General features: G+C 42.2%; 1 protein-coding gene across 3 annotated transcripts in view; it reads right to left on the bottom strand.

Moving 5' to 3' along the window:
* Positions 1-9,167: 9,167 nt before the first annotated feature.
* The window catches only part of CHM (CHM Rab escort protein), a 211,572-nt gene continuing 205,494 nt past the window's right edge, over positions 9,168-15,245 (bottom strand). Inside the window, exons 15-17 of one of the 3 annotated variants that reach the window (XR_004539584.1) lie at positions 14,778-15,049; positions 14,181-14,267; positions 9,168-9,217 (exon numbers count right to left, since the gene is read on the bottom strand). Coding sequence is in view for 2 of the 3 variants with exons in the window: in XM_033945876.1 (XP_033801767.1) it covers positions 14,780-15,049 (270 nt within the window). In the remaining variant the exon portion in view is untranslated. Of the gene's footprint in view, positions 9,218-12,319; positions 14,268-14,495; positions 15,050-15,245 lie in introns of those variants that run through there. The other 2 variants (XM_033945876.1, XM_033945875.1) reach the window with 2 other exon arrangements.

Raw genomic sequence — 15,245 nt, forward strand, 5'->3', positions numbered from 1 at the left:
ACTTTATCTATGCATGCCACAGATGACTCTCATCATCCGAGACACCTCTGAATGTAATGGGAAAGATGTGTTGAGTCTGGTTCTGGGGTATGGCATTGTGTGTGCATACTGCACTAACTCAGCAGAAGAGAGAAGGAAAGAGAGAAACCTGGAGAGAGGGAGACACAGCAAAGCTTTCAGAGACTCTCAGAGAGGTTGCAAAACTTTCTTGGCCTGAGAAAGAGACAGAAAGAGAGATGGAAAGAAAAGTACAGAGGAACTGATTCTTCTAATTGCTTGGCTGCAGAGAAAACAGTTCTATGGCCCTGCCAAACTTTGTTCTGCTGCATTCTCTTGCCCCCAAGAAGTCATGACAAGAAGTCATGACAAACTGGCTTAATACTTCACTGCCAGGGCATTACAAACTGCCAGACTAATGCTGAGCCCTGGAGCTGTTTAGGGAAAAAAGTCACAAAGAAAAACAAGGAAACAAAAACCCCACAGGAAATAAACCACAAAACAAAGCTGGTGGGGATGGAACTGTACACATCAACTTGAGATAATGTGAGACAATTTATTGTAGTCAAACAAAATTTTTATTGTTGTGAACAATTTATATAACTAAGTCAAACTAGATTTAATCAGGTCCAAAACATTGATGGGCTGGGGAGGGCTTCAATGGCTTGGAGGGTGTAGATAGGCTGGAGTAGGTTTTAATGCAGATTTTGGCAGTTGGAACCCAAGCACAGTACCGGTTAAAGCTTTGGATTCTTGCCCAGAAATAACTAAGAAGAAAAAATTAAAAATGTTTTTAAATTGAATCAGGTTGGGCAGACTGGATGGACCATTCAGGTCTTTATCTGCCATCATCTACTATGTTACCATATGTTACTATTAGGTAATGGTTGTGATGTGTCAATAAAAGACCACTATTGTTTGAAGAGAGAAAATTCCATCACACTGCTAAAGCACACTCAAGAACCTTACTCAAGTGTGCGCTTTGCTTGAACAGTCTGAGTCTAATTTGACTTTATTATATAGACTATTCACTACAATAAAATTTTCTCACATTATCTCCAGTTCATGTGAAGGGAATAGACTTAGTGGATAAAGACAGGTTGTTCACCCTCTCCAAGGTAGAGAGAACGAGAGGGCACTCTCTGAAGTTAAAAGGGGATAGATTCCGTACGAACGTAAGGAAGTTTTTCTTCACTCAGAGAGTGGTGGAGAACTGGAATGTTCTCCCGGAGTCTGTTATAAGGGAAAACACGCTCCAGGGATTCAAGATAAGGTTGGATAAGTTCTTGCTGAACCAGAACGAACGCAGGTAGGACTGGTCTCGGTTAGGGCATAGATCTTCGACCTGGGGGCCGCCGCATGAGCGGACTGCTGGGCACAATGGACCACTGGTCTGACCCAGCGGCAATTCTTATGTATAGTAAAGAATGACACAGGGACAGATTTTTCCCTGCCCTGTCTCTGTGAGTTTTGCTGTTGCCCCTGCCCCATTCCTGTAACCTCTGCCTTAACCACACAAGCCTCGATCACATATGATTTTAAAGTGTTTAAGCAGTGGCGTACCGGGGGGGGGGTGCGGGGGGCGGTCCGCCCCGGGTGCATGCTCCAAGGAGGTGCACAGCCAGCCAGATCTGGAACTTCCTGCGCTGCTCCAAATGGCACCTCAGTGCGGCTGCCGTACTTAAAACAGAGCAGAGTCAGCAGCCGCGCTGAAGTGAACGAAGGTCTCACGATGACTGCGCTGTCTACCGCCTCTGTTCCGGAAGAGATAAGTGATGTCGGGGGTGGGGTGGGGTGGGGTGGACCAGCAGCCGAAGTCATCGTGGGATCTTGCCGCAACTCCCTGCGTCTGCCGGCCCAGCCCCCTCCGACATCACTTACCTCTTCCATCCGGAGCAGAAGCAATCATCGCGGGACCTTGCTGATTTGGGATGGAGAAAGAAAGGAGCATAGTAGGGTGGTGAAGGGAGAGAAAGGAGGTCAGGGTGTTATGGAAGAGTGTGGAGGGTGACAAAAGGGGGTCAGGGTGGTATGGAAGGGTGTGGAGGGTGAGAAAGGGGGTCAGGTGGTATGGAATCATGGTGAAGGGTGGAGAAAGAGGGTCAAGGTGGTATGGAATCATGGTGAAGGGTGAGAAAGGGAGTCAGGGTGGTATGGAAGCAAGGTGGAGGGAGAGAAAGGGGCAGATGCTGATGGAATTGCGGGGAAAGAGACATAAGGGGGAAGGATACTGCATGGAATTGGGTTGGAGGGAGAGAAAGGGGCAGATGCTGATGGAAGTGGGGGGAAGGGAGAGGAGAGAGTGAAATGCCAGACCATGTGGGTGTGAGAGAGGGAAGGGAAGAAGAGGAGAGGAGAGATGCTAGACCATTGGAGGAGGGAAGGGAAGAAGACGGATGCCAGACTAATGGGGGTGAAGGGAGAAATGGAAGGGGGATGCATAAAGTTTCTAGAACGGGAATAGAAAGAGAGAAGATGCCATATAGAAGGGGCAGAGAGAGGGTAGACAGTGGATGAAAGGAAGAGAGTGACAAAAAGATGAGGAAAGCAGAAACCAGAGAAGAGAAGGTAGAAAAAAATTATATTTATTTATTTATTTTTTGCTTTAGGTGAGATGCATCGCTGTTTCTGTGATGTTGCATTTCATGCAGAGTCCAGCTTCTTGGTGCTTCAGTTTAACCTTTGTCTATGTATTTTTTTTCTATCTCCCCATTTACAAAACTGTAGAGCGTTTTTTAGCGTTGGCATCTGAGCTGTTACCACCGTGGCTAAAAATCACACTAAGTTTTGTAAAAGGGGGGGGGGGGGTTAGTTTGTGATTACATACTAGGCGAAGGTGTTTTCTGTGTTCTGTGTGTTCAAAAAGACATGGTTTTCTGTTAGGATCGACTGTGTAGGATTGATCTGTACAAGTCTGGCTTGTTTAGTTTTACAATGGGTTTATTGATGTACTGCTCACTGCAGTATGTAAGATGCTGCCTTTTCCTAGGTATTCATGTGTGATGTGTGGATTGTTACTAAAAATCATGTTTTTCATACAGATGGGGGGGGGGGGTGTCAAAAAATGATGGGCCCTGGGTGTCACATATGCTAGGTACGCCACTGTGTTTAAGGCTTGTGCAGATGAGGACAGAGCTTGCAGGAATGGGGCAGGGACAGGAAAAGAAATCTCTGGGACAGAAAAATGAGTTACCACAGGGACGGGAAAAAAATGTGTCCCCGTGTCATTATCTAGTGTACAGTTCCACCTCCACTTGCTGTTTTTTTAAGGAAAAAAGTCAGACACGAAGTAGCATTCTATAAGTGGTATCTTACGTCACTTGGCTGCACAAGAAAGTAGAGATGTGCTGATATGATTGCTGATAACAGTGCCCATTTCTTAAAGAACACACACTTTCCTGTTAAGTTTGTACACGTGTGATAGTTTATTTTTGTGCACACTGGTAGGAAGTGAGCCCTCTTTCACATACGAGGCATACTCTTTAAGAGTGTTAATGCTTGTTGACTTACTGCTTTGGGCTGCTCATCCCTACAAGGAAGTATAGGTTAATTTTTATTTCTGTTTTCTTGCCTGGGATAGTCAGAGTGAATAAGTGTCTGGAGAAGAGCCAAAATTGTCACATGTTGGTTGGTACAAATGTCTGTTTAGGGAATTTTATTTGCTATTGCTTCTCTGTTTTCCTTATCAGTCCATAATAAAGATTGCATTTGTTGCAGAGTGAGAATAATTCCAGTCATTTTATTGCCAACAGATAGATACACAAATAAGGGTCATAAACAAAGCTCTGTGTGTGTATCCAGGAGTGTACTCAGGTTGTCTATACTACACAAAACAGTTCATGTTTATCTTATCTCACATTCCTTTCTACAGTCAGGTGTTCTCGTTTCCAACAGGGAAACCTATTCTTCCCCATCAAGCTCTCACCCTTTTGCCTCATCCTTCATCAGATATCCCTCAACTTCCCCCTCCTAAAAAAATGTTTCCAATCTATCTACCCCTCCCCCCCAATCTCTCATCCAATCTATCTCTCTTCCCTTCTTCCACATCAAACACCCCTCACTGACCTCTACCATAATGTACCCCTGCTGGCTCTTTGAACCTCAGGTCAGGATTCTCTCTCCTCAACCTCTCAGTTTGTGCAGCCCAACTGTACTCTACCAGTCATTGTGGCAAGCAATCCTGCCCCTCCAAGTAAGTACATGCTGCAGTATCATTTCCCACAGTCCTTTGTGTCTCTCAGCTAAACAGGCAGTGTCACATGGGTCTCCTTGGCCAGCCTCAGCAGGACCACACCCCAGGTTAATTGGCTCTTCATAGCTGCCAATCATGCCTGCCTGTTACCACTGTGTCTGCCCTAAAATAATTATTCCCTGCAATAAATAAATGAAAGGAAAAGCAACCGCCAGAGTTGTGTACTTCTGTTATCCTTTCAGCCCCTCAAGTTGGTGGCAATAGCCTATCCCTCTTCTATCTCTTGTTGCTCTCCTCAGACTTCTGTGTTTCAGCTGGAAACAAGCACCTCACACCCCACCTGCAGGCTAGAATAGTCAGGAGATAGTGGTGCTGTGGGGTATGGCATGATTGAGACTTATACACACTTTATGCTGGCCACAGAGGAGAATATGCATCCTTCCACCCTTCCATGCAGTCTAGTATGCATAATTCCCTGGGCTGTCATTATGCAAATACTTTTTAGAAGTTAAAAACATAATATAGACTGGAATAACACACGGGTTCTGTTGTCAATAGCTATCTTGAAATTCTAATTTGAACCATACACAGAAAATATTTTTGCAACAATAACCATTAGTTAATGACATCCTATAATTAAAGGAGTGCTGATAAGTCTTTGGCTTTTCCTATTTCACCTACTTTTAGACTAATAATATTTTCATCACATTGTTGTTTTGTACGTGTCTGACATACCAGTAAATTTAATAATTGTAGCCCAATTTAAATTTTTTTTTTCAGATCTGAAGTGAAAATTGCACAAAACAATGAAGACTTCATTGCAAAAGAGTGCTAAGTGGTAAGAACATAAGAATAGCCTTATTGGGTCAGACCAATGATCCATCAAGCCCAGTAGCCCGTTTTCACGGTGGCTAATGCAGGTCCTTAGTACCTGGCCAAAACCCAAGGAGTAGCAATATTCCATGCTACCAATCCAGAGCAAGCAATGGCTTCCCCATGTCTTTCTCAAGAACAGACTATGAACTTTTCCTCCAGGAACTTGTCCAAAGCTTTCTTAAAACCAGCTACGCTATCCGCTCTTACCACAACCTCTGGCAAGACATGGGGGCAAGACATAGGGGAAGCCACTGCTTGCCCTGTATTGGTAGCATGGAATATTGCTACACCTTGAGTTTTGGCCAGGTGAGAATGGGCTACTGGGTTTGATGGATCATTGGTCTGACCCAGTAAGGTTATTTTTATGTTTGAGAGCTTAACTATTCTCTGAGTGAATAAAATTTCTTCCTATTGGTTTTAAAAGTATTTCCTTGGTGATGAAAATATATTTTCCTAAAAGGGAACTCAGCCAAACAAATTTACAATAATATGTCAATTATAGTAGAGGATAAGTGCCCTTCCTACTCCACAGTCAAAAACTGAGTTGCTTCATTTAGAACAGAACATTGGAGCAGGGAAGACAAAGAATGCTCTGGGAGACCAACTCCAGTGACAATTCTAGAAAATGTGGATGCCATTCCTTCCATGAAACTAGATGATCATCCACTGAGACCCTGGAGATATCCCGGAATGAGTGGGCTATATTATTCACAAGATTTTAGACATGAGGTGGTTCATGACTAAATGGATTCCCAAATGTCTCAATGTTGACCAATCCATTTTGGACCCATTTTGGTGGAATCCTGTGGGATTTTTAAACCATATGAAATACTAGAAAAAGCCTAATGGCTGCTGGAAACACTCCACAAAAGTGAAAAAAGAAAAAAAGTCAGCCAGTAGAGAACAACCAACTGGTAACTATCTAAATAAAGGAAAGGACTTCAGAAAGCCAAAACGTAGAAAAGTTCATGACTCTAACGGTTGAAGTGGTTTGTCATCATTAGTCTTCAAACATCCCTAATTGTGTTAAATTTTTAATTTTTTTCCAAAGAAGTACCTGTGCATAAAAAATATATGTGTATAACATATTGACCTCAATTATTTATCATGCTCCTATAGAAAATGCACTTAACTTAAAATGCAGTCAACAGGACCCATTTCACCTAAAAAAACTGGGCTTCATCAGGGCATAATAAAAGTACAAATTTAAAAATTGTTGTTACAGGCTTTCTCGGAGCTCTGCTGAAGTTCAAGACACATAAGTTATCAAGAAAGGTGCTAGCATTTGTCTTTGGGGACAAAGATGGAACTTTGCTTGTAGATTGCCATAATAATCACACCCTTTTCCAGGTAAAGTACTACTTCTTGACAAACTGAAGCAGCAACTGGTTTCCAAATGTTAAGGCAATCTTTTGAAAGGAATCTTGTTTCTTCAAGACAATGCCATTTCTCACAAGGCGGTTCATAGACAACGGCGCAAAAGACAAAAGTGCACGCCGACAATTGAGCGCAGCGCGCGCCGCCGCGCCGCTCTAAATTACAGTTTTTAGGGGCTCCGACGGGGGTTTTTATTGGGGAACCCCCCCCAGTTTACTTAATAGACATCGCGCCGGCGTTATGGGGGGTTTGGGGGGTTGTAACCCTCCACATTTTACTGTAAACTGAACTTTTTCCCTAAAAACAGGGAAAAAGTTCAGTTTTCAGTAAAATGTGGGGGGTTACAACCCCCCACACCCCCCACAACGCGGCGCAATGTCTATTAAGTAAAGTGGGGGGGTTCCCCCCCACGCCCCCCCATCGGAGCGCTAAAAACAGTAATTTAGAGCGGTGCGGCGGCGTGCACTGCGCTCAATTGTCTGGGCGCGCCTTTGTCCCGGCGCTCTTTTGACCTGACACCCACAAGGCAGCCATTGTGCAGAAGAAATTGGTGGATCTTCACACCCAGCCTATTCACCTGATTTGGCCCCTTTGGACTACTACCTCTTTCCTAACCTCAAGAAACATCACAAGGGAAGAAAGCTTTCAAGACTACAACGGGAACTCACGGCAGCCATTTTGATGACGGCTCTCCACGGGGCAGGAGCATAGGGAGATTGCTCCTGCCCCGAGTCACCGCTAGACCATCAGGTAAAGTCCAGGGACACAGGAGGGAGGCGGGGGTGGGTCAGAGCCGGCCCAAAAACTTATTTGTGATTTTTCCCTATTTGCGGACCAGCTCTGCACCTAACCCCTGCGAATACTGAGGGAGAGCTGTAGTTTACACAGATTTAACAGGATAAAAGAGAATGGCATTTTATGGGACAGATACAAAGACAATTTAGTGCAGGAAGGAGGAGGAAGAATTTCACAAATTGGATAGGATCTGTGGCAGGAGTACTCACTATCTGTGTTTATATAAGTAGGGCTCACTTTTGAGGTATGCAAATATGCACTTGCACAGGGCACCATGAGGCGGTGTCACCATGTTGTCCCACCTGTCCTACTAGTTCATGTGAGCAGGGGAAAAAAAGTAAGGAGTAGCTACAGTTTTGTGTGTAAAAGTGGATGCTGGGTAGAAGGAGAGAGAGAAAGAGGGTGTTATGCTGGATCCACCCCTACTGCACAAAGGAGAAGTTGCTATGCTGGAGTTGCCACTACTGAAAGCAGAAGTGCCAATTTCAGTGTCTGCACAGGGTACTGGTATGCCTTGTCTTCAGCTTAGATTTAGAAAAGTAGTAATTAAATCTAAAATATAATACAATACATTCAATTTTTATTTGCATGACATCTTAATGACTTCATGCCTCAAAACTAAAACAGCCATATACTGTACATGGAGAAGCATAATTAAAAAAAAGGTCTAAGCCCGTTTTGGGCCTAGGGCGCTAGTCGTCCAAAGTCGGCAGTGTCTAAAATCCATTCTCGAAAAATATGTCCAAAATATATATTTTTCGAGAATCGTCTACTTCTACATCCAGCTGTTTGATCGTCCAGACCACTAAGTAATCTATCTTTATATCACATTCTCGTCCAAAAAATCATCCAAGTCCCAAATGCCTAGAAAAAGACCTTTTGGATTTGGGAGGGACCAGCAAAGTGATGGATTGGCCTCCCAGACATGGCAACAGAGTAGTGGGGCACCTTACAGGGCACTGCTGTGCACTTCACAAAAAAGGGTGCCACATAAACATCTCACAACTCACTTTTAGGTCATGGTGAGCCCCCCAAAACCTACCATGCCCACCTGTCTAAAACCCCAACAGCCCTTATGGCTGCAGGTGCCACCTATATAGCAGTACAATAGTGTGTGTGTGTGTGGGGGGGGGTTTGGTGGATGCACATGTTCCACCATGAATGCAGCAGTTAGAGTGGCTCATGGGCCTGGGTCCTCCCTATGGTTCACTAGCCCACCCCCCCACACTACTTAAGCCACTCTGTGCAGCTCTACTAGGCTTTCCTATGCCAGGTGCTGATGTTCTGGAGGCAGGTATGTACGTTTTAATTCCAATTTTTATGATGGTGTGTGTGTGTGTGGGGGGGGGGGGGTCAGTGATTACTGGGGGAGTGTGTGGGGTTCTGTACTTTGTCCCTGCAGTGATTATCTGGTCACTTTGGATACCTTTTGGGCACTTTTATCTGTTTTTAGATTGCCAAAGTCACAACGTATAAGTTCCATCTCGTTAAACTTTCGATTATCGCTTCAGGATGACTAATCTAGATCGGCCCACATCCTGTCCTAACCACTCCTCGAAAAACGCCCCTTTTCACTCTAGGCGCACAGCAGCAGTGAAAAGGCCTAAGTTGCTTTTCGATAAGTCTAAAACCTGCTTCGATTATCAGCACTTTTAGGTCAATTTAGGCAGGTTTTTAGATGCATTTCCATTTCGATTATGAACCTCATAATGTGTAAGATTGCTCATAAAACATGCACATAAAACTATTTTTCCTATGAGACTTCACAGAAAACTTGCTGAAACAACTAAATGGAACATAATAAATTCACAAGTTATTGGAGTTTTAATAATAGTATTAGTGACCACCATATGCACACTCATAAAAAGGAATATAAAATACCAATTAGAATTAATATAATTTATTTATTCAAATCATATATTCCACAACTAGAGCACATCCAGTTGAAGAGTCTGCCATGAGCAACACATATACAGTAACCTTAAAAAAGAAAAGGAAAAAGTCAGTGCATTACTCAACATGCTCTGAAATACTGAAACAGAGATTTGCTTTTGCTTGACCAATGAGACATTAGCAGAGATCCATGACCCATGCCTCCTCCTAAATACACAGGGATACATTTCTTTCATTTTTATTATCAAGTATCCAAACACAACAAAAGATAAACAACATTTTTTACAAAGAAGGAAAGATGAGGATTAACATAAAAAGTACACTTCCCTACTGAAAGTAGCCCTTCTCCCTTCCTTTTATCTCCCCTGACCAGCAGCACCCCTTCCCTGCTCCCGCTGTCCAGCAATAGCCCTTCTCCCTTTCCTTTTACCTCCCCCTTGTCCAGTAGCACCCCTTTCCTGCTTCCCCTGTCCAGTAGTCCTTCTCCCTTCCTTTTATCTCCCCTGACCAGCAGAACCCCTTCCCTGCTCCCCCTGTCTAGCAGTAGCCTTTCTCCCTTTCTTTTACCTACCCCCCTGTACAGTGGTATCCCTGCTCCCTTTGTCCAGCATCCGCTAGCCCGGGCAGCCTCGGGGTTTTTGCTAGGCCGGCCCACCTCGCATTACTGAAGTTGGCTGGCCTAGCAAAGGCCCTGCTGCTGCTTGATGAAACCACGGCTGCTGCTGCTGCTGCTGGTCCGGGGGTGAGAAGAAGAGGCGTCCTGGCAGCGTAGGCAGAAGGCAGGAAGTCAGCCGGCGTTGGAGATCGGGGCAGAAGGCAGGAAATCAGATGAGGCAGGCACGGGTGATTGGCGGCAGGTGAATTATTGTACTGCGTATGCGCGGCACGGCAGCACAAAACACAGATGCATGAAGATTAAAGTGCACATGCGCGCTAAGGGTTTTATTATGGTAGATTTATTGGAGTTTTGGGATATAAGAGAAAGGCCAGTTTTACAAGAGAGATTATGATGTACGGAGTGGACTCATTTAGGTACTGATTTTATAACATCAGGTAACAAGTGTCTCATTTTTAGCAGAGAGACGCTTGTTACCTGACATTATATTCACTTTTTGAGAAGTTTTAGTTGACTTTCTTTTTTGTTTGAAGTATGGTAAAACCTATCAGAGTGGGAACATATTCTAGATATTCACATTTGTGGCGCTCCTGAGGAAGGTCTGTTGGCCGAAACATGTGCATGTCGAGTCATTGAGTCGTCGGATGTATTTTTATGTCATTGGATGAATAAAGATTCCTATATTATCAAATGCATTGGAGGACACTTTCATTAGTGCACATCATTCTGATCTGGACAATTCCACTCAGCCTTTGGTGCGTGTATACCTATAACTTAATGTATGTACAACAAATTTCTGTGCTTAAAAATGTTCATGTTTTTAATGCATCTCCTTAAATGTATCTACTTAAATGGAATTTGAAAATCAGGTTATTACATAGTTAAATATGCATGAATACATTTTAGCAATGCAAAAGAAGAGACTGAGACATGTTAGCAGGCTGATGTTTACAGCTGTGTACATAAGATTAACAACAGCTGGTCAAATTGTACATCTTGTTGAACATCTGCATGAACAGAACCTGACACAACCTCTACATGGTACAAAGTGAAATATGACATATTTCTTCAACTTTTAGTGCATAATTACCATTTATTTGTTGAGTTTTAATAGATTGAAAATAATACAAAATGAATATGTAAGGTACAAAATTCTAAATTTTTTTTTTCTTTTGCAGAAGTTGTCATTTTCTATCTGATAAATTTATTTTTATTAATCCTTATGATGGAAAGCAGTAAAAGGGCAATTCTATAAAAGGTGCTTGTATTTAGGAACCAATTGTAGATACAACTTTATAGTACATTGCGGAACATGAGGACAGTACTGGGCAGACTTTTACAGTCTGTATACTGCAAATGACGAGATGGTTTGGATAGACTGGAGTGAGCTTCAATGGCAACTCCAGTAGTTGGAACCTAAGGACAATACCAGGCAAACTTCTACGTCTATGTCCCAGAAATACCAAAGGAAAAAAAAGACTTAATTTAATCATGACTAGGGCAGACTGGATGGACCTTACATGTAGGGAAAAAGAACCCGATGTTCAGCTACGAAATGGGGGGATCACTGCTAGGGGTAAGTAACCTTGAAAGAGACCTGGGAGTGATGGTAGACACAACTTTGAAGGCGTCGGCACAGTGTACCACAGCCTCAAGAAAAGCCTTTATCTGCTGTCATTTACTATGTTACTATATGTAAATCACTAACTGCATTTACATATGTTAGATGTTAGGTGCTATTCTATAAAAAGTGTGCCTAGGCCACTTAACATATAACTGAGGGGATGTAATCATGTGAATGTTATAGGCATCCTGCCTAGAAATGTGCGTAACATATAAACTACCATCAGTTTTGTGTACTACAAGGCAAATTTTGGCACAGCAACTTAACCTGGCATAAGTTGTTGAACCTAAGTTTCAGCACACCAAAGCAGCTTTGCGTTATTATTCTATAGATAAGTGCGTCTTAATGCCATTATAGAACAGGCATAAAGAATGTCACTTTACAGAACTGCCCCTAAGAATTAAGATCTTTTTCTAATCGCGCTTCAATATTTCCAGCATTCTATTTTCTTAAACTACTTTGTTTTATGTTCCATCTAATTTTATTCTCAAGCACAAGAAACATAAATATAGTACTCACTGAATACGTATACTGTATTTAAACATCTGTATGAAATCAGTTGAATGCTACTACTTACATGAGTATCTTAATGGCTGAGAAGAGAAGAATAAAACAGTTAGGGCTCTTCAGCTTGGAAAAGAGACGGCTGAGGGGAGATATGATTGAAGTCTACAAAATCCAAAGTGGAGTAAAACGGGTACAAGTGGATCGATTTTTTACTCCGTGAAAAATTACAAAGACTAGGGGACACTCAATGAAGTTACAGGGAAATACTTTTAAAACCAATAGGAGGAAAAAATTTTTCACTCAGAGAATAGTTAAGCTCTAGAACGCGTTGCCAGAGGATGTGGTAAGAGCGGATAGTGTAGCTGGTTTTAAGAAAGGTTTGGGCAAGTTCCTGGAGGAAAAATCCAGTCTGTTATTGAAAAAGACATGGGGGAAGCCACTGCTTGCCCTGTATCAGTAGCATGGGTTTTGGCCAGGTACTAGTGACCTGGATTGGCCACTGTGAGAACAGGCTACTGGGCTTGATAGACCATTGGTCTGACCCAGTAAGGCTATTCTTATGTTTGGATTGAAAGTTAAAATGAAATCAAACTTCCAAGCAATCATCTGGCATTAGAGAGAATGTTAACAAGGCCTTATTTGAAAATAGCTTTTCCCATTCTGTGTTTCTGGACAAAAATCTTCATTGAAAAGTCCCAATGACTATTATAGATAGAGACACTAAAGAAACAAGGTATTTACCCCTCAAAGATATTAGTAACAAAAGAGGAAACAAGTAGATGTTTGAATTAGGAAATGAAAATTTACAATTAGCCAAAGATGCCATTTTTAATACAGTAACAAAAAGGGTTAAAATGTTTGTTAGAAACAAAGTACATCAGCACCATGTTTTGAGAAGAGCTTGTGTATGATATTCGAGAACAAGCATTAAGAGGGTGGGGATACTTTATGTTTTCTCATACTTAAGAACAATTGTTGGGTATAAGGGGGGAGGGGTATTTGATTAGACTTTGATGGAATATTAAGTGATGTTAAAGTGTAAAGTGATTGCATCTTATGTTGCACTTATTGAAAGTTTTAAAAATGAATAAAGAATTTAAAAAAATAAAAATAAAAAAGAGTTTTAGGATTCAGAGAGAGACTCGAAAAGCATTAAGACAAACTGCCAAGTTGGAGACCAGGTTATTTAAAGGTTAAGTATAATAGTAAATCCAGTTTTGTAAACTCTATTCTTATGTTCTTCAAAGTCAATTTTTTTTTTTTAAGATTAAAATACTTTTTAGAAGTCAAATACTTCCAGATGATCACTTTTAGAACTTTCACACTTTGGCTAACCAAAGCCCTGAAGCTTAAAATCAATACTATGGCTGGAACAAGCCATAACTGCGCCCTGTGCAATCGAACACCATGGTGCCCCCCCCCCCCCCCCCCGTGCAGAGTGCCTCCCTCCTGCCTTACTCAAACACACAATGCAGTATCTCCCTCTGTCTCCCATCCTACCCCTCTCTCCAAACCCTTCCCCTGCAGGCAAAAGACTATGCCAAGCATGCACAGCAAAACTCCGTGAAGCCTCCCACTCAAGTATATCCAGGCACTGCCAGGTCCTGACTATACAGGAAGAGGAAGTGTGCATCAAATGAAGTGGGACTCATTAATGAATGTAACGCGCCTAAGTAGGAGACTCCACGGAGCACTGCTGCATCCGCAGAACATGGTCCCTCACCCACAAATGGAAGTCTCGAAGATAGGGGGACTCCCAAGAAGGAGGGTGCAGGAAAGGGATAGGCAGAGACTCCAGACTGTGTAGTGAGGGAAGGGACAGAAGAGAGGCAGCGAGACACTCTGTTCTGTAGCCTATGTTCAGTTTTAGAGCCCCTGCCTCTCTTGCGCCCTGTGCAACTGCACTGCCCGCATATAACTTGCCACAGCTTTGATCAATAGCACTTGATGTAAAATTGGCAGAGTACCTGGCATTATGGTCCTTACCTGCAATCATATTTTGTGTGTCACCATTTCTAAACTATTAGCCAATTAAGTTGCGTTTTTAGAAGTACATAAGTTTTAAATATGACAGGTATAGCTTAAGGCATTATAATACTATATATTTAGGCATCAATAGTTTAGTGATAAAACATTACACTAAGGCAGATTCTTATGCTGTTGCTGTGATGTGTTTTCTATATTATTTACATCAGTACCTTTACTAAAATTGTATGCTTTTTTAAATCCTAGTTGCAGAAATAAATAAAATGCAAGCTTTCACCAAATTATCCAAAATGTAAACAAAATGAAAAGAAACTTACAGTAAATGGAGGGAAAGGCTTTTTTTTTACGTCCCTTTGTTATATTCAGCTGGCAACATGAAGCTATGAATCAATGCCATCTCTTCCCTGTTTAAGTAAAGAGGTATGTACATATACAATAAGCATTTCTGACTGCCAACAGGATGCATCGCCCAATGGTGCTCTTTAATCAGTGAGAATGTTAATGCCTGTCCATGAATCTGTATACTACAAGTCAGCAGATCTGCTAGTCTCAGATAAACTGAGGAACCAGAAAGGCAGCTGCCATCCAAACCGGGGATTCCCCCTTCAAACAGTGGAATGCTAACCACGGGGCAGCCTTCAGGCTATTGCCACAAAATGACTTTTTATTAAAAATAAATATTTCCATAATAATCCTCTGTTCTATGCACAAAATGACCTACTGGAACACTACAGTCTGAAACATAGAGGTATGGCAAATGCAGGAAGGCAGACACCACTAATGCCAAACTGGTAATTCACCAGGTTTTCATAGACGCTTAAAGACAAGGTTGCACAAGCATAACTTTCCTTTGGTTTTATAATTGTTATAATGCCATTCAAATGCTATCACATGGACTCAGGTTTGGTCTTTACTTTTATTCTCTGGTCTTGTGGTTGGCTACAGCATCTCCACTTTCCCCAGCACTAGCCATGCTGTCTCCACCTTCCCTGGCATCGGCTCTGACATCAATGCCTTTCGCAGCACTTTGCTCCTCAGAAGCCTCTTCTGCTCTTATCTCAGATGAACTAGTAAATGCAGCATCCTGTGACTCAGTGTCATCAACATCGTAGACAATATCTTCTGGATTTGGAGCAGGTGGGCAGAATTCTTCTTTTGGGAACAACTGATTAAAAATTGACTCTGCCTATTCAGATAAAATATCAGAAATTAGCTTTAAAATACTTAAGCATTTGTTCTGTTTAAAAATAAACCTCATATTTAAGAACTAGAATGTATGCAACAACCTGTCAGTTTATTTCAGACAACACTGAAGTTCAGCGACAGCTTAATTTTGAAGAGATTTTATTTTTGGTTGCATGAAGCATTCAAAGTGGTATGTC

The sequence above is a fragment of the Geotrypetes seraphini genome, chromosome 5 (genome assembly GCF_902459505.1).
Source record: "Geotrypetes seraphini chromosome 5, aGeoSer1.1, whole genome shotgun sequence".
NCBI classification, from domain to species: domain Eukaryota; kingdom Metazoa; phylum Chordata; class Amphibia; order Gymnophiona; family Dermophiidae; genus Geotrypetes; species Geotrypetes seraphini.